Raw genomic sequence first — 22,374 nt, 5'->3', positions numbered from 1 at the left:
TCACTGAGCTGTGACACTACAGCCCGGGGATCCGGATTATCTCCCCCCGGACCCCAAGACGCGGACACTGAGCCTGTGGAGAACAGCGGCGGAGTGCAGCCTCTAAGTGTCCTGCGCTCCCCGCCTAGGCCTCTCTCCCCGGTCAGCGCATGCAGCACAGAGCCGAGGACCGGGTGACCGCTCTGCCCCCTCCCCCTCCTGTCACTGCCGGGACCAGAGGCTCCAGTCACTGTGCGCAGCCACAACTCTCCCCCTCTGTGTAACTAACAGCAGCTCTCATGAGGTAACCTCTTCCTACTATGTGCCGCTGCCGTCCACACAGCCCTCCTCGTCACCAGTCTCCGGGAGGTGCACTACACTGTCCAGCCGCAGGGTTGTAGATCACCCCCCCAGGCCAGATAAGGATTGATGGGACAGTGTATAGCAGCAGGTTACTGCACGGAGGAGCCGCTGTCTTGTTTAGCTGCCGTGCTCGTCTCTTATCACTGACACCCGAGGCAGAGGCTAACGGAGGAAAGGGGTTCTCAATTCTGTATGTACACAGAGCATAGCAGAGCTGTCTCAGTTCATGAACACTACAATAGCAGAGCTGTCTCAGTTCATGAACACTACAATAGCAGAGCTGTCTCAGTTGTCTGCTGTGTGTGTGTATAGAGAGACCTGTCCCCCAGTAGTGGATTATAATAGGGGCGTTTGGGCGGCAGCCCGGGGCCCTGAGCTCCTGGGGGGCCCATGACCACCCAAAAAGACTTATACTTTCAATGGTGTACTGTCTCCTGGCTACACTTCCGCCATGATTTGCAAAAAAACACTGTTTTTTTATGGCAATTTTGCACAATCAGGACATCATGACATTATCTATCCTGTACTATGAACGCCAGGCTAGTGCTTCCATAGTTACAGTGGGGGTGGGGGGGCCCAGGCTTGGTGAACAGCCCGGGGCCTATGGTAAAGTTAATCCGCCCCTGCTGTCCCCCCTCCTGTGTATAGAGAGACCTGTCCCCCCTCCTGTGTATAGAGAGACCTGTCCCCCTCCTGAGTATATAGAGAGACCTGTCCCCCCTCCTGTGTATAGAGAGACCTGTCCCCCCTCCTGAGTATATAGAGAGACCTGTCCCCCCTCCTGTGTATAGAGAGACCTGTCCCCCCTCCTGTGTATAGAGAGACCTGTCCCCCTCCTGAGTATATAGAGAGACCTGTCCCCCCTCCTGTGTATAGAGAGACCTGTCCCCCTCCTGTGTATAGAGAGACCTGTCCCCCTCCTGTGTATAGAGAGACCTGTCCCCCTCCTGTGTATAGAGAGACCTGTCCCCCTCCTGTGTATAGAGAGACCTGTCCACCCCTCCTGTGTATAGAGAGACCTGTCCCCCCTCCTGAGTATATAGAGAGACCTGTCCCCCCTCCTGAGTAGATAGAGAGACCTGTCCCCCTCCTGTGTATAGAGAGACTTGTCCCCCTCCTGTGTATAGAGTGACCTGTCCCCCCTCCTGAGTATATAGAGAGACCTGTCCCCCATCCTGAGTATATAGAGAGACTTGTCCCCCCTCCTGTGTATAGAGTGACCTGTCCCCCTCCTGAGTATATAGAGAGACCTTTCCCCCCTCCTGTGTATAGAGAGACCTGTCCCCCCTCCTGAGTATATAGAGAGACCTGTCCCCCTCCTGTGTATAGAGAGACCTGTCCCCCCCTCCCTGAGTATATAGAGAGACCTGTCCCCCCTCCTGAGTATATAGAGAGACCTGTCCCCCCTCCTGTGTATAGAGAGACCTGTCCCCCCTCCTGAGTATATAGAGAGACCTGTCCCCCCTCCTGAGTAGATAGAGAGACCTGTCCCCCTCCTGTGTATAGAGAGACCTGTCCTCCTCCTGTGTATAGAGAGACCTGTCCCCCTCCTGTGTATAGAGAGACCTGTCCCCCTCCTGTGTATAGAGAGACTTGTTCCCCCTCCTGAGTATATAGAGAGACCTGTCCCCCCTCCTGAGTATATTAGAGTGACCTGTCCCCCCTCCTGAGTATATAGAGAGACCTGTCCCCCTCCGTGTTATAGAGAGACCTGTCCCCCCTCCTGTGTATAGAGAGACCTGTCCCCCTCCTGAGTAGATAGAGAGACCTGTCCCCCTCCTGTGTATAGAGAGACCTGTCCCCCTCCTGTGTATAGAGTGACCTGTCCCCCTCCTGAGTATATAGAGAGACCGTCCCCCCTCCTGAGTATATAGAGTGACCTGTCCCCCCTCCTGAGTATATAGAGAGACCTGTCCCCCCTCCTGAGTATATAGAGAGACCTGTCCCCCCTCCTGAGTATATAGAGTGACCTGTCCCCCCTCCTGAGTATATAGAGAGACCTGTCCCCCCTCCTGAGTATATAGAGAGACTTGTCCCCCCCTCCTGTGTATAGAGTGACCTGTCCCCCCTCCTGAGTATATAGAGAGACCTTTCCCCCCTCCTGTGTATAGAGAGACCTGTCCCCCCTCCTGAGTATATAGAGAGACCTGTCCCCCCTCCTGAGTATATAGAGAGACCTGTCCCCCCTCCTGAGTATATAGAGAGACCTGTCCCCCCCTCCTGAATATATAGAGAGACCTGTCCCCCCTCCTGTGTATAGAGAGACCTGTCCCCCCTCCTGAGTATATAGAGAGACCTGTCCCCCCTCCTGAGTAGATAGAGAGACCTGTCCCCCCCTCCTGAGTATATAGAGAGACCTGTCCCCCCTCCTGAGTAGATAGAGAGACCTGTCCCCCTCCTGTGTATAGAGAGACCTGTCCCCCTCCTGTGTATAGAGAGACCTGTCCCCCTCCTGTGTATAGAGAGACCTGTCCCCCTCCTGTGTATAGAGAGACCTGTCCCCCTCCTGTGTATAGAGTGACCTGTCCCCCCCTCCTGAGTATATAGAGAGACCTGTCCCCCCTCCTGTGTATAGAGAGACCTGTCCCCCTCCTGTGTATATATAGAGACCTGTCCCCCTCCTGTGTATATATAGAGACCTGTCCCCCTCCTGTGTATAGAGAGACCTGTCCCCCCTCCTGTGTATATATAGAGACCTGTCCCCCTCCTGTGTATATATAGAGACCTGTCCCCCTCCTGTGTATAGAGAGACCGTTCCCCCTCCTGTGTATAGAGAGACCTGTCCCCCCTCCTGAGTATATAGAGAGACCTGTCCCCCCTCCCGTGTATAGAGAGACCTGTCCCCCCTCTTGTGTATAGAGAGACCTGTCCCCCCCTCCTGTGTATAGAGAGACCTGTCCCCCACTCCTGAGTATATAGAGAGACCTGTCCCCCTCCTGTGTATATATAGAGACCTGTCCCCCTCCTGTGTATAGAGAGACCTGTCCCCCTCCTGTGTATAGAGAGACCTGTCCCCCTCCTGTGTATAGAGTGACCTGTCCCCCCTCCTGAGTATATAGAGAGACCTGTCCCCCCTCCTGTGTATAGAGAGACCTGTCCCCCTACTGTGTATAGAGAGACCTGTCCCCCTCCTGTGTATAGAGAGACCTGTCCCCCTCCTGTGTATAGAGAGACCTGTCCCCCCTGAGTATATAGAGTGACCTGTCCCCCCTCCTGAGTATATAGAGAGACCTGTCCCCCCTCCTGAGTATATAGAGAGACCTGTCCCCCTCCTGTGTATAGAGTGACCTTTCCCCCCTCCTGAGTATATAGAGAGACCTGTCCCCCCTCCTGAGTATATAGAGAGACTTGTCCCCCCTCCTGTGTATAGAGTGACCTGTCCCCCCTCCTGAGTATATAGAGAGACCCTTTCCCCCCTCCTGTGTATAGAGAGACCTGTCCCCCCTCATGAGTATATAGAGAGACCTGTCCCCCCTCCTGAGTATATAGAGAGACCTGTCCCCCCTCCTGAGTATATAGAGAGACCTGTCCCCCTCCTGAGTATATAGTGTCCTCCCTCCTGTGTATAGAGACCTGTCCCCCCTCCTGAGTATATAGAGAGACCTGTCCCCCCTCCTGAGTATATAGAGAGACCTGCCCCCTCCCTGTGTATAGAGAGACCTGTCCCCCCTCCTGAGTATATAGAGAGACCTGTCCCCCCTCCTGAGTAGATAGAGAGACCTGTCCCCCTCCTGTGTATAGAGAGACCTGTCCCCCTCCTGTGTATAGAGAGACCTGTGCCCCCTCCTGAGTAGATAGAGAGACCTGTCCCCCTCCTGTGTATAGAGAGACCTGTCCCCCTCCTGTGTATAGAGAGACCTGTGCCCCTCCTGTGTATAGAGAGACCTGTCCCCCCTCCTGTGTATAGAGAGACCTGTCCCCCTCCTGTGTATAGAGTGACCTGTCCCCCCTCCTGAGTATATAGAGAGACCTGACCCCCTCCTGTGTATAGAGTGACCTGTCCCCCTCCTGTGTATATATAGAGACCTGTCCCCCTCCTGTGTATATATAGAGACCTGTCCCCCTCCTGTGTATAGAGAGACCTGTCCCCCTCCTGTGTATATATAGAGACCTGTCCCCCTCCTGTGTATATATAGAGACCTGTCCCCCTCCTGTGTATAGAGAGACCTGTCCCCCCCTCCTGTGTATAGAGAGACCTGTCCCCCCTCCTGTGTATAGAGAGACCTGTCCCCCCTCTTGTGTATAGAGAGACCTGTCCCCCCTCCTGTGTATAGAGAGACCTGTCCCCCCTCCTGAGTATATAGAGAGACCTGTCCCCCTCCTGTGTATATATAGAGACCTGTCCCCCTCCTGTGTATAGAGAGACCTGTCCCCCTCCTGTGTATAGAGAGACCTGTCCCCCTCCTGTGTATAGAGTGACCTGTCCCCCCTCCTGAGTATATAGAGAGACCTGTCCCCCTCCTGTGTATAGAGACCTGTCCCCCTACTGTGTATAGAGAGACCTGTCCCCCTCCTGTGTATAGAGTGACCTGTCCCCCCTCCTGAGTATATAGAGAGACCTGTCCCCCCTCCTGTGTATAGAGAGACCTGTCCCCCTCCTGTGTATAGAGAGACCTGTCCCCCTCCTGTGTATAGAGAGACCTGTCCCCCCTCCTGTGTATAGAGACCTGTCCCCCCTCCTGTGTATAGAGACCTGTCCCCCTCCTGTGTATATAGAGACCTGTCCCCCCTCCTGTGTATAGAGAGACCTGTCCCCCTCCTGTGTATATATAGAGACCTGCCCCCCCTCCTGAGTATATAGAAAGACCTGTCCCCCCTCCTTTGTATAGAGAGAGACCTGCCCCCCCTCCTGAGTATATAGAGAGACCTGTCCCCCCTCCTGTGTATAGAGAGACCTGTCCCCCCTCCTGAGTATATAGAGAGACCTGTCCCCCCTCCTGAGTATATAGAGAGACCTGTCCCCCTCCTGTGTATAGAGTGACCTGTCCCCCCTCCTGAGTATATAGAGTGACCTGTCCCCCCCTCCTGATTATATAGAGAGACCTGTCCCCCCTCCTGAGTATATAGAGAGACCTGTCCCCCCTCCTGTGTGTATATATAGAGACCTGTCCCCCTCCTATGTGTATATATATAGACCTGTCCCCCTCGTGTGTGTATATATAGAGAGACCTCTCCCCCTCCTGTGTGTACGTAGCTGTATAACTCTGATGAGACCCCCTAATAATGACAAATAATGACAATAGACTAAATTCACAACCTTGTGTTGCTGCTCAGTGAGTTACTTTTCTTTTTTTGAACAGAATATCCCGAGTTTGGCACAGGCAAGTGGGTGTGGCTTGTAAAAGGGGTGTGGCTTACAAAGGGGCGTGTCATAGTTATCGTTCAATTATCGTTACCGCAGCTGCATCTGCGATAAACCGCGATATTGGTTTAGGCCAATATCGCCCATCCCTACTATACACTATATACCTTGGTCAGCTGTGCCCGACCGGGTAAGGTGTATGGGGCTCTCCCGAACAGCCGCAACAGATGATTCTGGCGGCAATAGGCGTCGGGTGTGAAGGAAAATCACCGCCCAGCCCCTTTGTTTAGTGAGAGATAAGCCACAGTCAAAGCAGTCTGGCTGCAGCTTACCCCTCCCCATAGAGAATACAGGAACGCTCGGCCATGCTGAACGTTCCTGTGTGTGGGGAGGATGGTCAGAGGGCGGAAAGATAATTGACGTCCCAAGTATTATTGGACCGTCAGTTATTGTATGTTTGAAGTGTATGGCCAAGTGAAGTCAGTGCTTTTTATAGCTCACCTTGGGGTGGCGCTGATGTCCTCCTGCTCCTCCTCTTCATCAACTTCCCTGTATATAGTATAAAACAGCTCATATACTGATATATAGTTATTATAGATATGTTATTACATAGAGACTTGGGTGGGGAGTTTATAAGGCAAAGCAGTGACATAACATAATGAAATCATTATATCTACCCATACACAGCAGGAGATAAATCACCTTCAATGGCTTCATTTTTTTTTATAATGATTTACTTACCTATCCAGTTTGGTGTCTTCTGTGTCTTTGTCCTCTTCGGTGTCTTTGTTGTCTTTGTCCTCTTCGGTGTCTTGGTTGTCTTTGTCCTCTTCGGTGTCTTGGTTGTCTTTGTCCTCTTCGGTGTCTTGGTTGTCTTTGTCCTCTTCGGTGTCTTTGTTGTCTTTGTCCTCTTCGATGTCTTCAGTCCTGTTAGTTGCAGAATAGAAAAATTATTGAGAACCCAACAAGAATAGACATTCATATATACTACTATAGAACACGGGGAGCTGAGTATACAGGCAGGTTTCTTACCTTTATCCTCTGCATCTTTTTCATGTAATTTGTTGTTTAGTTCATATGCTAATGAGGTGGTTTGGTGCACTGGGGGCGGGACTACCACTATCAGTTACCAATCCCCCCAGCCTGCCGCCCGTCCCTTCCAATGTATATTTATTCTGTGTTCTGCAGTGATGAGCGTCGGAGTGATGTCCCTGCACAGTCCTGGAATAAGACTGGTAGTCCCACCACCAGTGCCACCAAACCACCTCATTATCATAGGGATTAAACAACAAACTACAGTGAAGACAGCACAAGATAAGGAACTTGCCTTCATCCTCAGCCCCCTGTGCGCTATAGAGACATATCAGCAGGTTAGATGCTTGTAAAGTTTCCCTTTAACCACAAGAGAACTAAAGACTTCATGTAGTCAATTTGGGCCATCTAGAATGTGATACAAGAATGCTACACTATAATTATAGTAAGAGCCCCCCCTGTCCCGTCCTGTCACCACTCCCCTCTTTATACTGGATGGTAATTTTGTGCATTAAAAAAAGGTCCCTATACACTATATACTTTGGTCGGCTATGCCTGACGCTGTAAGGTGTATGGGGCTCTCCCGAACAACCACAACAGATGATGCTGGTGGTAATAAGGGTTGGGTGTGAAGGATAATTACCGCCCAACCCCTTTGTTTAGGGAGAGATAAGCTGTTGTCAGAGCAGTCTGACAACAGTTTAATCCTCCCCATAGCGAATACAGGAACGCTCGGCCATGCCAAAGGTTCCTGTGTGTGGGGAGGATGGGCCGAAGGCGGAAAAGAAAACTGGCCGCTAAACACTCTTTCATCCCTCCCATATTGAAGGTATTTGGCCACATAAAGTCATTGGCTTTTTGTGCTCACCGTGGGGTAAAGATGATGTCCTCTTCGTCGTCCTCCTCTTCATCAACTTCCCTGTATATAATACAAAACAGCTCAAATACAAATATACAGTTATTATGGATATAAGATATATAGAGACTTTGGTGGGGAGGGCAAAAGAGTGACATAACATAATGGAGTCATTATATCCACCCATAGACTGCAGCAGTATGATTTCAGCTCTGCTCCTTCTTCTTACTTACCAGATGGTGTACAGACTGGGGCGCCATTGGTGCAGGGGGTACTTGTTTCCTCTGTAACAATAAACAGGTAGACAGGGATTAGGATTGGTGTCATTGTGTCCTGTTTAAAATTACAGAAAATCTCATCTGTTGCAATGTCTCAATAAGATATGAGCTTCAACCCCAGGACTTTATGTCTCCTAAATTCCCATAAGGCATTAAAGGGGAATTATCAGCAGGTTAGACAAATCTAACCTGCTGACAGCCCCCTACAGTGCCAGAGACGCTAAGGTAAGACACATACCTTTCTCCTCTGTGCCGGTCCCGCGATGATTGTCGGGGTAAACTGTGCAGCCTTAGGAGCATTGCCGCGTCATCCGTCCCATCCCATCTAATGATACTCAATAGAGGGGATGGGCCAGATGGTGCGGCAGTGCTCCTAAGGGAGCTCGAAGTTAACCCTGACAAACAGCGCAGGACCATCACAGAGGAGGAAGGTAAGACACACACCTTCCTCCTCAGCGTCCCCGGCGCTATAGGGAGCTGGCAGCAGGTTAGATTTGTCTAACTTGCTGATAATTCCCCTTTAAAGAGAACAACTAATTATAATGGTGACCCCCAGTGGTGTCTCCCTGCCCATGAGCCAAGTGTTGTGATAGATACCTGTAGACTCTTGGCGCATACTTTACTTCCATCAGCCATCTATTAGGAAAGAGGAAAAATATAGATATAATACATATTATAATAGTAACAGTCACTCCCGCAGGTGCCGCACATTTCTGCAGGACGTGATATGTAATAAATGATCCTAAGACTAGCAAACAAGCGATTGCACATAATATTGTGACTTTTTGATAAACCCAGGACTACTCTCTTTATAAATTTCCCCCATTGTATTTGAAGGCAATAAATCCCCTCCAATGGCTTTGTTCTTTACAATAATGTACTTACTCGAAGTCCGGTCCATCATCTTCGGAATCTTCGGTCCTGTTAGTTGCAGAATAGAGAAGGTAGTAAGAAGCCAATAACAATAGACGTCCATCTACACTATTACAGCAGGTTTCTACCATGTTTCTAGTAAAGATTTACTAACCTGGTTGCTGGTCTCCTAGCTGAAAAAAAGACACAAACATTATTATTATTATTATTATTATTATTATTATTATTATTATTATTATATAATATAGGAGTCACTCTAATGTTGGACAATGTGATCTACATAACACAGTCTCATTGTACAGAGTCAGAATATGGTTACATATTAGTGTCTGCATTGTGGTGGTAAGACAAGACCCCTATGTAGTTGTATACAACCAATGCTACATTGCCATAGAGCCCCATTCCCTTAGATAGATGGAGCTGCAGCGCTATGTCCTATGGATGTCGGGGAGAGATTACACCTAATTTATTAGATGTCGTCTCTTCATAGATCTGGTGAATTTAGATTGTGTGACTGGATGTCATGTTATTCTGGCTATGAGCAGTCATACATGTTTTAACCATTCATTTTTTACAAATGAAGATAAAATGGGAGAGAACAGCTGTATAATATATTGCCGCTCAGATGAAGGGACAGCAGGGAGTCACCTTCTATACCGGCAGGTCTGTGTGTAGGAGGCCTATGATGCTGGTGTCAAAAGTTATAGCGATTTGTACATTATTTCTATTTTATAAAAAATCAAGTCTTCTAGTACTTAGCAGCTGCTGTATGTCCTGCAGAAAGTGGAATATTGTTTTATATTCTTTTCTAACGTGGTGCTCCCTGCTGCCACCTCTGTCTGTGACTGGAAATGCCCAAAGCAGAAGCAAATCCCCATATAAATCTCTCCTGCTCTGGACAGTTCCTGTCACAGTCAGAGATGGCAGCAGAGAGCACTGTGTCAGACTAGAAAGAATACACCACATCCTGCAGGGCATACAGCAGGTGATAAGTAATTCACTCATCTGTATAACTTTCTGGATGGGGAACCTCCAGCCCTCCAGCTGTTGCAGTACTACAATTCCCATCATGCCCTGATAACCAAACCTTCTGCTGTCCAGGCATGATAGGAACTGCAGAATTACAACAGCTGGAGGGCTGAAGGTTCCTCATGCCTGTTATAATAAAATGTTTAAAAAAAATTGTGTGGTGGAATAAAGAAAAAAAAACAACAACAACAATTCTACAGTTTGTGTTTGTGACCTCAGCATCTGGGAAAATCTATAATATGTGATGAGATACATGATAGATATGGGATACATGATAGATACGGGATACATGATAGATATGGGATACATGATAGACATGGGATACATGATAGACGTGGGATACATGATAGATACGGGATACATGATAGATACGGGATACATGATAGATATGGGATACATGATAGATATGGGGATACATGATAGATATGGGGATACATGATAGATACAGTATGGGATACATGATAGATATGGGGATACATGATAGATTTGGGATACATGATAGATATGAGATACATGATAGATATGGGATACATGATAGATATGGGATACATGATAGATATGGGGATACATGATAGATATGGGATACATGATAGATATGGGGATACATGATAGATTTGGGATACATGATAGATATGAGATACATGTTAGATATGGGATACATGATAGATGTGGGATACATGATAAATATGGGATACATGATAGATATGGATACATGATGGATGTGGGATACATGATAGATATGGGATACATGATAGATATGGAGTACATGATAGGCATGAGATAGGTGATAGGTATGGGATACATGATAGATACGGGATACATGATAGATACGGGATACATGATAAATATGAGATATGGGATACATGATAGATATGGGATACATGATAGATGTGGGATACATGATAGATACGGGATACATGATAGATATGAGATATGGGATACATGATGGATATGGGATACATGATAGATATAAAATACATGATAGACATGGCATACATGATAGATATGGGATACATGATAAATACGGGATACATGATAGATATGAGATATGGGATACATGATAGATATGGGATACATGATAGACGTGGGATACATGATAGATACGGGATACATGATAGGTATGGGATACATGATAGGTATGGGATACATGATAGATATGGGATACATGATAAATACAGGATACATGATAGATATGAGATATGAGATACATGATGGATATGGGATACATGATAGATATAGGATACATAATAGATATGGGATACATGATAGATATGGGATACATGATAAATACGGGATACATGATAGATATGAGATATGAGATACATGATGGATATGGGATACATGATAGATATGGGATACATAATAGATATGGGATACATGATAGATACGGGATACATGATAGATATGGGATACATGATAGATATGTGATACATGTGCCTGTAGAAGATGCTGTACTAGAATGACAGAACTCACCCATCAGGCTCCCTTGTCCTGTGGCCTGAAATAGCAAATACAAAGAGTAAGCAGAGTATAGGAACACATGGGATATAGGGGATATTGGTATAGAGCAGCCCATCTACTGTCAGATCCCTTGCAATCTGGATTAAAGGGAGACTCCTGCAAAAATCTTTTTCTTTCAAATCAACTGGTTTCAGAAAGTTATATAGATTTGTAATTTACCTCTATTTAAAAAAATCTCCAGTCTTCGAGTACTTATCAGCTGCTGCATGTCCTGCAGAAAATTGTGTTTTCTTTTCAGTCTGACACAGAGCTCTCTGCTGCCACCTCTGGCAGAGACAGGAACTGTCCTGACCAGGAGAGGTTTTCTATGAGGATTTGCTGCTGCTCTGGACAGTTCCTGACATGGACAGAGGTGTCAGCAGAGACCAATGTGTCAGACCGGAAAGAATACACCGCTGCAGGACAGACAGCAGCTGATAAGTATGGGAAGACTGAAGATTTTAAAATAGAAGTAAATTACAAATCTATATAATTGTTTGACACCAGTTGATTTGAAAGAAAAAGATTTTCGCCAGAGTACTCCTTTAAGGTGGGATATCCAGATGCTGGAACCTGGAAATGTAAGAAAAAAAACTGTTATCTGCTGAGCATCATATGTCCTTCTCTGTCCATCTAACCTATTGGATTGTATGTAGAAGCATCAGGGTGGGGGGAACAAAAAAGAAAAGTACTAACACCCTTCTGGATGGAATCTTGATCTTTCCTCATATCCTAAAGTGCAATGATGATGATTATTATTTATTTTTAACCCCTAGATGACCCTGGACGTGCCTTTACACCCTGGCCGACTGTCACCAGATGACCCTGGGCATACAGGTACGTTCAGAATGTATCTCCGGCTATGAAGCGTATTATTATTAGTGTGACTGCGGGGGTCCTGATCGCTGTGCCGGACCACCGGAGGTCTCTTACCTTCCTCCGTGCGGTCTGATCAGCGCTCTGTCCATTGAGTCTGCCACAGGTAGGCTCATTGAGCAGATTGCTGATAATAATGAATAATGCTATGCCTATGGAATAACAATGTACAGTGTATGCAATCTGATGATTACACGTAAAAGTTCCCCAAAGAGACCCAATAAAAGTCCCCTCCCCCAATAAAAATTTAAATCACCCCCCCATCCCAATATACAAATAAAACGTATAAAAGTAAATAAATAAATGAACATATTATATACCGTAGTGTGCATTATTGTCCAATCTATTAAACTATAAGGGTGGTATTACACGAAGCGATTATCGTCCGAATAATCATTCAATCGGTCGTATTTGAACGATTATCTTTAACCCCTTAAGGACAGAGCCTGAAATGGCCTTAAGGACCGGAGCAAATTTTATGAATTTGACCAGTGTCACTTTATTCATTAATAACTTCGGGATGCTTTTACCTATCCGGCTGATTCTGAGATTGTTTTCTCGTGACATATTGTACTTCACATTTCTTGTAAATTGGAGTCGATACTTATAACGAATCTTTATGAAAAAACCCAAAATAGCGTGAAAAATTGTGAAAAAATGCATTTTCCCAACTTTAAAACTTTTCTGCTTATACAGAAAATGGTTATACCACATACATTATATATTAAATAGCATTAGCAACATGTCTACTTTATGTTGGCGGCATTTATTAAACTATATTTCATTTTTTTTAGACAATAGGAAGCTTAAAACATTAGCAGCAAATTTCCAAATTTTCAGTAAAATTTCAAAATCAGATATTTTTAGGGAACTGTTCAGGTTTAAAGTGTATTTGAGGGGACTGTGTGTTAGAAAGCCTCACGAAGCACCCCATTTCAGAAACTGCACCCCCTAAACTCTGCAAAAGCACATCCAGAAAGTTTTTTAACCCTTTAGGGGAGTCACAGAAATAAAAGCTAAGTGTGTAAGAAATTTGAAAATTTTAATTTTCTGTGCAGAGATTTTATTGTAATCCAATATTTTTCATAATTATAAACCTATTACCAGAGAAATGCACCCCAATATTGATTGCCCCATTTCTGCAGTTTATAGAAATACCCCATATGTGGCCCTATTGCGCTATTTGACGCAACCACAAGCCTCAGATATAAGGGAGCGCCTAGTGAATTTCAATGGCTCCGTTATTTTTGGTCATTTTTGACTGTACCACTTCAGGTTGGCAGAGGCTCTGGGGTGCCAAAACCTAAAAAAACACCCCTAAAGGGACACCATTTAGAAAACTACACCCCTCAAGGAATGTAACAAGGGGTGCGGTGAGCATCTGGACCCCACAGGTGCTTCACAGATTTTCCAAACAATATGGCTTGAAAAAAGACTAAAGTATTTTTTACACTAAAATGTTGTTCTAGCCTTCAATTTTTCATTTTCACAAAGGGATAAAAGGAAAAAAAAAACACAAAACATGTAGCGCAGTTTCTCCCGAGTACGGAAATACCCCACATGTGGACATAAAGTGCCAAGCGGGCGCAGGACGAGCCTCCAAAGGGAAGGAGCGCCAATTGGCTTTTGGAAGCTGGATTTCACTGGAATGGATTTCAAGGGCCATGTCGCATTTACAGAGCCCTCGTGCTGCCAAGACACTGGAAACCCCCCACAAGTGACCCCATTCTGGAAACTACACCCCTCAAGGAATCTAACAAGGGGTGCAGTGAGCATATGGACCCCACTGGTGACGGGCACAAATGTGGAAAAATGTGACGTGAAAGTGAAAATTTTCATTTTTTCACTTTCATGGCACAAATGTGCCCGTCATCCAGGGGTCCATATCCTCACTGCACCCCTTGTTAGATTCCTTGAGGGGTGTAGTTTCCAGAATGGGGTCACTTGTGGGGGGTTTACAGTGTTTTGGCAGCACAAGGGCTCTGTAAATGCGACATGGCGTTCATCATCCATTCTAGCCAAATCCAACCTCTAAAATCCAAATGGCGCTCCTTCCCTTCGGAGGCTTGCCCTGCACCCACATGGCGCTTTATGTCCACATGTGGGGTATTTACGGACTCGGGGGAAATTGCTCTACACATTTTGTGTGTTTTTTTCTCTTTTAACCCCTTGTGAAAATGATAAATTCAAGGCTAGACCAACATTATAGTGTAAAAAATTTAATATTTCATTTTCACGCCACATTGTTCCACATTTGTGCCCGTCACCAGTGGGGTCCATATGCTGACTACACCCCTTGTTACATTCCTTGAGGGGTGTAGTTTCCATAATAGGGTCACTTGTGGGGGGTTTAACTGTCTTGGCAACACAGGGGCCTTTTGAATGCAACATGGCCCCTCGAAATCCATTCCATCCAAATCCAGCCTTCAAAAACCAAATGGCGCACCTTCCCTTTGGAGGCTTACCCTGCACCCGCATGGCGCTTTATGTCCACATGTGGGGTATTTCCGTACTCAGGGGAAATTGCTCTACACATTGTGTTTTTTTTTATCTTTTAACCCCTTGTGAAAATGAAAAAATCAAGACAAGATCAATGATTTAGAGTAAAAATTTTAAAAAAATTACACTAAATGTTGGTCTAGCCTTGATTTTTTCCATTTCCACAAGGGGTTAAAAAAGAAAATGAACACAAAACGTGTAGGGTAGTTTCCCCTGAGTACGAAAATACCCCACATGTGGGCATAATGTGCCATATGGGCACAGGGCAAGCCACCAAAGGGACAGAGCGCCATTTAGAGGCTGGAATGGGGGATGGAGGCCATGTCGCAATTACAAAGCTCCTGTGCTGCCAGAACAGTAGAAACCCCCGACAAGTGACCCAATTCTGGAAACTACACCCCATAAGGAATCTAACAAGGGGTGCAGTGAGCATATGGACCCCACTAGTGATGGGCACATGTGTAGGACATGTGCCGTGAAAATAAAAAATACCATTTTTTTCATTTTCACGTCCCAAATGTGGCCGTCACCAGGGGGCCATATACCCGCTGCCCCACTTGTTAGATTCCTTATGGGGTGTAGTTTCCAGAATGGGGTCACTTGTGGGGGGTTTCTACTGTCCTGGCCGCACAGAGGCTTTGTAATTGCATCATGGTATCCTCTAATGGGAATGGCGGCCATACCTATTTAGCTGGGGAAAAGGGACAATTCTAATTTATTTGGGGGTATTAGGCCAATTATTAGTTTATAAGGTTGGAAATGACAGGTGTCCATCAAATTCAACCTGTGTTGATCCAGAGGAAGGCAAAAACCCCTCGTGAGGCAGACGACAGTAGCCTCATCACTAGGGAAAAATTCCTTCCCGACTCCATATTGGCGATCAGAATAATCCCTGGATCAACGTGACCCCTGACATAGGAATAAGGGACAGAATTTAGATAATGTAGAACCCCAGTGACGTGTGGTGCGCCTTGGAGCGATCCAGTATGCAGAGGCCGGGGGAATCAGGACAGGTGTCACACTGGTAAATGGTGTCCTTCCTGATCCCCCTGTTACGCCACACTCTGCACTTCTTCTGGGGTCTCCTGTTCTCCAGTGTGGGGGACGTCACCTGGAAAATGTTGTCCTGGTGCGATACGGGGTCCTTCATATCCAGAAGCGCTGGGTCCGCTCCATGGCTGCTAAATATTAGGGCTTTATTACGGCTTCTGATATGTTCGGATCGTGCCGCAAGCTACAGTAGCTCGGGCAGCGAGGGACCGGAAGAGGGGGTGCTGGTATAAAGGTTATCCCCGTACAGGTGGTGACCTTTATCCAGCAGTGGGATGATCAGTTCCCGGACGATCTTCCCACTTGTTCCGAGGATGGGGGGGGGGGCATCTGGCGGCTGGATTCGAGTGTCCCTTCCTTCATACACTCTAAGGGTACGTGCACACTGCGGAATCGCGAAGGATAACCCTTTGTGCATTCCGCAGTTGGCACCCGCCGGCGGACTGATGCAGGCGCACGTCTCCGTCCGTGTCGTAGACTCCATTCTATGCACGGGCGGATTCCGCTCTCCGTCCAACGTGTTGATGGAATGACGGATGATGGAATCCGCCCATGCATAGGATAGAGTCTATGACACAGGCGGAGACGCGCCCCTGCATCAGTCCGCCGGCGGGTGCCAGCTGCGGAATGCACAAAGGGTTATCCTTCGCCATTCCGCAGTGTGCACGTACCCTAAATCTGTAAGTGTACCCTGAGGTACTCTCACAGAGTTTGTAGAATTTCACCGCCATACCGTCATCTCTTATTGGGACGGTACTGGCGGAAAAGACGTGTCTGGGGGGCAGCGTACGCTACGCTACTCCCAGACACGTCACTGGATGATGAGGAGGATGAGGATGAATGGAGGAAAGAAGGATCCCCCCATTCATCCTCACTGGCTGTTTCGGTGTCGGAGGCAATAATAATGTATGCGTCCGACACCGAAAACACCCTGGGGGCCATCTTTATATGGGGATTGGTATATGGGGTATGTAGTGGTGTAGTGTAAAACTTTATTCAATGTAGTGTGGTGTAATGTAGTGTTTTTTTACGTGTTTTTTACAGTAAGTATACAAAAAAAACCTACGCCAAAAATGGTGTTGCTGATGAATGCCGCACTTATGTTCGGCACTTATCAGCAGACCGTGGCAGTAGGATATAAAAAAAAAAACACCCTACGCCAAAAAGGAGGAGTTGCTGATTAGCAGCGCACTTTCGTGCGATGCTGATCAACACTCAGCGGCGATAGGGTGCGGAAAATAGAAAAAAAAAAAAATTGGGAAAAAATTTTTTTTTTTTACTACATTCTGAACATCCCTGTAGTGGCTGATACGTGTATTACACTTATCAGCCGCTAGGGGGCAGCAGAGCGCAAGATCCGAAAATAGACGACGCTGGAGCCGGAAAAATACGAAAATAGACGACGCTGGAGCCGGAAAGAGACGATCGGGACTCACGGAAGAAGCCGAAGTCCCGACAAGAGGAAGTGGACGCCGGGAACCCGGAAGACGCCGATCAGGACCCCGGGACAGGTGAGTAATGTACAAATACCTGCTCCGGACCCCTCAGCTACCTAGCTGAGGGGTCCGGAGCAGGTATTTATTACTTGTGGGGACTTTGATCGCCGTGAACGGCCGGCCGGCTGGCCGGCCGTTCACGGCGATCGGGACGGTGGTACCGTGACCACCATTACTTTTTACAGTAATGGCGGTCGGTGCCGTCCTCGGACAGCACCGACCGCCATTTTTTTCCGGGTCATCGGGCCACCGATGGCCCGGAAAGGTTCCGATCGCCGCTATGGGCTTATCAGCCAATAGCGGCGATCATCGGCATGGGGGGGGTTAACAACCCTCCATGCCGACAGGGAGAGATGGCCTGCTATGTATTATAGCAGGCTATCTCCCCCGATCGGGACCCGGCCGGCCGCGGCGCCCGTTTAAAGGGATGACGTACCGGCACGTCATGGGTCCTTAAGTGACAGTGATCCATGACGTGCCGGTACGTCATGGGTCCTTAAGAGGTTAAAGTGTCACTGTCGTGAATTTTTTTTTTTTGCAGAAATCAATAGTCCAGGCGATTTTAAGAAACTTTGTAATTGGGTTTATTATCCGAAAAATGCATTTTTATCATGAAAAAGCAGTTTGAAGCTCTCCCCCCTGTCTTCATTGTTCTCCTATGGAGAGAGCTAAACAAAAGACCAAAACAGGACAACAAAGAGTTAATCTACAAATATCTCACCCTTATCTTCTTGGACAGTCACCAGTGACCTGTCTGAGCTCAGATTACAGCTGTCACCCAGCTCCGTGCCTGTAATCCTCTGTTATCTGCTTTCTGCTGCCGGCTAACTCCCTCCTTCCTCCTCCCCCCTCCCCTCTCCCTAGAACAGACAGGGGACGTCTCCTGCAACAAGTCACAATTTTCAGATTTTTCAGAGTGGATGAAAAAGAGGAAGGAGGGGGGGACCTGGGAAAAGGCTTTTTACATGCAGATAATGGCAGATTTGGCTAATAAACCCAATTACAAAGTTTCTTAAAATCGCCTGGCCTATTGATTTCTGCAAAAAAAAAAAAATACGACAGTGACTCTTTAAGTGTAATAGTAGACAACGATTAAACGACCAACGACCAATCGTTCGTCGTTTAATAGGTTTTGGATCTATTTTTATCGTTTGTCTTTTACACATCGTTCGCACATCGTTCGTTTGAATAAGATGTCGTTAGCCGTTCCCTGTTCATTCGCAAATTGAAAGGGGAGTGTTCTTGAACTTTGTTGCTCCAATTCAACCGATAATCTTTCCGTGTAGTAAAACGAACGATTATTAGGCAACCGCTATTGCGATCGTTGGAGATCGTTTATCGTTAATCGTTAATTGAAAAAAATCGCTTCGTGTAATACCACCCTAACAATAGTCATCTCGTACGGTGAATAGCATAAATGAAAAGAGAGGAAAACGCCAGAATTGCTGATTTTTTTGTTACCTTATTTGTAAAAAAAAATAATATTAAATCATTATTAAAACGTCCGATCACATAGTACTCGTAGTGCTCGCAGTACCATACTAACCATATGAAGCCATATAGTCACCGCAGTACCATACTGTACCCATAAAAAGCCATATAGTGCCCCAGGGGCGTAGCTAATGTCTCCTGGGCCCTGGTGCGAGAGGCCAACTTGGGCCCCCCCCCCCTCCTTTCACGACCAAGTGATGCTATTGTTGTGTGTGTGTGTGTATATATATATATATATATATATATATATATATACACACACAGTGGTGCCTTGGATTATGAGCATAATTCGTTCCAGGACCGTGCTTGTAATCCAAATCCACTCTTAAACCAAAGCAAATTTTCCTATAAGAAATCATGTAAATGCAGACAATTGGTTCCGCACCCCAAATATATTTATTATTCTGTACTGTACAGTAATGGAGAGGATGGGAAACACAAGGGCTGACAGAGACTGCAGGGAGCATGAAGGAATGAGCAGTACAGATGTGGGCACATACATGCAGCACTCTCTGTCCGGGGAGAGAGGGGTTACAGCTATGGAGAGATTACCCCCCCCCCACAGTCCTGTCCCCTGATGTAAGCCCCAGCCTGAAGGGGATCTGCTATGATTTGGAAGGTGTTTAGAGTACAGTGCTGTAGACCCCGCTATGCAGGCCATGCCCCTTCTCCACTCGCGCTCCCACCCAATACAGGAAGTTCTTAAACCAAAGCAATGTTCTTAAACCAAGTCACAATTTTGAAAAACGGTGAGCTCTTAAACCAAAACGCTCTTAAACGAAGTTACTCTTAAACCAAGGTACCACTGTATGTATATATATATATATATATATATATATACACACACACACACACCAAGACAGATATTACCTATTACCGCCATACTGTTACCGACCAAATCCTGTATACTGAGACCAATATTACCAGTAATACCAGTATATAGGGAGGAAACATTACCGCCACACCACAACCACTACCATCACCACCATATTGTTACTGACCAAATCCAGTACACTAAATCACCTCATCCAGTCATATAGAGGTGGCCCCAGCTCTACACAGGCTCTATACACCATATACATTACAGTGCAGATATATCAGGTGACTCACAGGAGACGTCTTTTCTGATCGGAGTTCTTTCCTTTTCATCATCTTCTCCATCCGTCCTGGGCCGTTATGAGAACTTCTCCGAGCCACGAATCCACAGAATCTGCCAGACAGACATATTAGGCTCCACACTCTGACACCATCTCCATCTCTCTACACACTGCACATCTGTATTGTCCCCTTTACACCCTCATTTAGTGGGTAGCCCTGACTCTGTGACCTCCTAATAATATATGCCCCCCTCTGTGTATTCCCTCTCCCCCTATGTTGCCCCCCCAAATAGATGGCCCCCTCCCTTATAGATGGCCCCCTCTACCCCCTCCCTTATAGATGGCCCCCTCTACCCCCTCCCTTATAGATGGCCCCCTATACCCCCTCCCTTATAGATGGCCCCCTCTCCCCCCCACCCTCCCTTATAGATGGCCCCCTCTCCCCCCACCCTCCCTTATAGATGGTCCCCTTCCCCCCCCCTCCCTTATAGATGGTCCCCTTCCCCCCCCCCTCCCTTATAGATGGTCCCCTTTCCCCCCCCCTCCCTTATAGATGGTCCCCTTCCCCCCCCCTCCCTTATAGATGGTCCCCTTTCCCCCCCTTTATAGATGGTCCCCTTCCTCCCTCCCTTATAGATGGTCCCCTTCCCCCCCTCCCTTATAGATGGTCCCCTTCCTCCCTCCCTTATAGATGGTCCACTTCCCCCCCCCACCCTCATAGATGGCCCCCCTCTTTCCCCCCACCCTCATAGATGGCCCCCCTCTTTCCCCCCACCCTCATAGATGGCCCCTCTTTCCCCCCACCCTCATAGATTGCTCCTCTTTCCCCCCCCCTCATAGATGGCCCCCTCCTTCCCCCCACCCTCATAGATGGCCCCCTCCTTCCCCCCACCCTCATAGATGGCCCCCTCCTTCCCCCCACCCTCATAGATGGCCCCCCTCTTTCCCCCCACCCTCATAAATGGCCCCCTCTTCCCCCCACCCTCATAGATGCCCCCCTCCTTCCCCCCCACCCTCATAGATGGCCCCCTCTTTCCCCCCACCCTCATAGATGGCCCCCTCTTTCCCCCCACCCTCATAGATGGCCCCCTCCTTTCCCCCCACCCTCATAGATGGCCCCCTCCTTCCCCCCCACCCTCATAGATGCCCCCCTCCTTCCCCCCCACCCTCATAGATGGCCCCCTCTTTCCCCCCACCCTCATAGATGGCCCCCTCTTTTCCCCCCACCCTCATAGATGGCCCCCTCTTTCCCCCCACCCTCATAGATGGCCCCCTCTTTCCCCCCACCCCTCATAGATGGCCCCCTTCTTTCCCCCCACCCTCATAGATGGCCCCCTCTTTCCCCCCACCCTCATAGATGGCCCCCTCTTTCCCCCCACCCTCATAGATGGCCCCCTCCTTTCCCCCCACCCTCATAGATGGCCCCCTCTTTCCCCCCACCCTCATAGATGGCCCCCTCTTTCCCCCCCACCCTCATAGATGGCCCCCTCCTTTCCCCCCACCCTCATAGATGGCCCCCTCTTTCCCCCCACCCTCATAGATGGCCCCCTCCTTTCCCCCCACCCTCATAGATGGCCCCCTCCTTTCCCCCCACCCTCATAGATGGACCCCTCCTTTCCCCCCACCCTCATAGATGGCCCCCCTCCTTTCCCCCCACCCTCATAGATGGCCCCCTCTTTCCCCCCACCCTCATAGATGGCCCCCTCCTTTCCCCCCACCCTCATAGATGGCCCCCTCCTTTCCCCCCACCCGTACAGGCTGATAAAAAAAACAAAACTTAACTCACCTGACATCGCGCTCCCACGTTGATTCTCACTCCTCCTGGTCTGTCCCCGGCTGCTGCGCGGCTGCCGGGGGTGTCGCGTCTTATCCCCGGCAGCGCGCGCATCCCAGAACTCCCTGCGCGCCGGAAACCGGAAGTCAGGGCCCAAGGCGCGCAGGGAGTTCTGGGATGCGCGCGCTGCCGGGGGTAAGACGCGACACCCCCGGCAGCCGCGCAGCAGCCGGGGGAAGACGGAGCCCGACTCTTGTGACCGCAAGCAAAACAATGCTTGCGGTCACAAGAGTGATTGATCGGGGGGCCCCGCGGGCCCCCCTTGTGGCGGGCCCGGTCGCGGCGGCGACCCCCGCGACCACGGTGGCTACGCCACTGTAGTGCCCGCATTACCATACTACCTATATGAAGCTCTATCATGCACACAGTACCATACTGTACCCATATGAAGCCATATAGTGACCACAGTAATATACTTTACCCATATGAAGCCATATAGTGCCCGCATTACCATACTACCTATATGAAGCTCTATCATGCACACAGTACCATACTGTACCCATATGAAGCCATATAGTGACCACAGTAATATACTTTACCCATATGAAGCCATATAGTGCCCACAGTACCATACTACCCAGATGAAGCCATATAGTTCTAAAAGGGTGTCATAGTCTCCCATATGAAGCCATATAGTGCCTGCAGTAGCATACTTTACCCATACGAAGCTATATAGTGCTCATATTACCCTACAGTACCCATATGAAGCCATATAGTAATAAATCCAGGTAGAAAGAAGCACACCGACCGGCACTACTACTGACGTGGACTGCGTAATAGGCGAACTATGGCTGACCTCGTGGGAGGCTGGAAGTGTCT

General features: G+C 47.9%; 1 protein-coding gene across 1 annotated transcript in view; it reads right to left on the bottom strand.

Annotated features, from left to right (window-relative positions):
- LOC138775100 (uncharacterized) overlaps window positions 1–22,374 on the bottom strand; it is a 38,129-nt gene that overhangs the window by 3,738 nt on the left and 12,017 nt on the right. The window contains exons 2-9 of the mRNA XM_069955825.1: window positions 11,186–11,210; window positions 8,838–8,856; window positions 8,696–8,731; window positions 8,408–8,446; window positions 7,766–7,816; window positions 7,545–7,595; window positions 6,386–6,571; window positions 6,146–6,193 (exon numbers count right to left, since the gene is read on the bottom strand). Of these exons, the coding sequence (XP_069811926.1) occupies window positions 6,146–6,193; window positions 6,386–6,571; window positions 7,545–7,595; window positions 7,766–7,816; window positions 8,408–8,446; window positions 8,696–8,731; window positions 8,838–8,856; window positions 11,186–11,189 (434 nt within the window). The 5' untranslated portion in view covers window positions 11,190–11,210. The remainder of the gene's footprint in view (window positions 1–6,145; window positions 6,194–6,385; window positions 6,572–7,544; window positions 7,596–7,765; window positions 7,817–8,407; window positions 8,447–8,695; window positions 8,732–8,837; window positions 8,857–11,185; window positions 11,211–22,374) is intronic.

Source organism: Dendropsophus ebraccatus, unplaced genomic scaffold (assembly GCF_027789765.1).
Source record: "Dendropsophus ebraccatus isolate aDenEbr1 unplaced genomic scaffold, aDenEbr1.pat pat_scaffold_1343_ctg1, whole genome shotgun sequence".
Classification (NCBI taxonomy): domain Eukaryota; kingdom Metazoa; phylum Chordata; class Amphibia; order Anura; family Hylidae; genus Dendropsophus; species Dendropsophus ebraccatus.
Note: the sequence above shows the minus strand (reverse complement) of the source record. Positions and strands in the feature narration are given on the sequence as shown.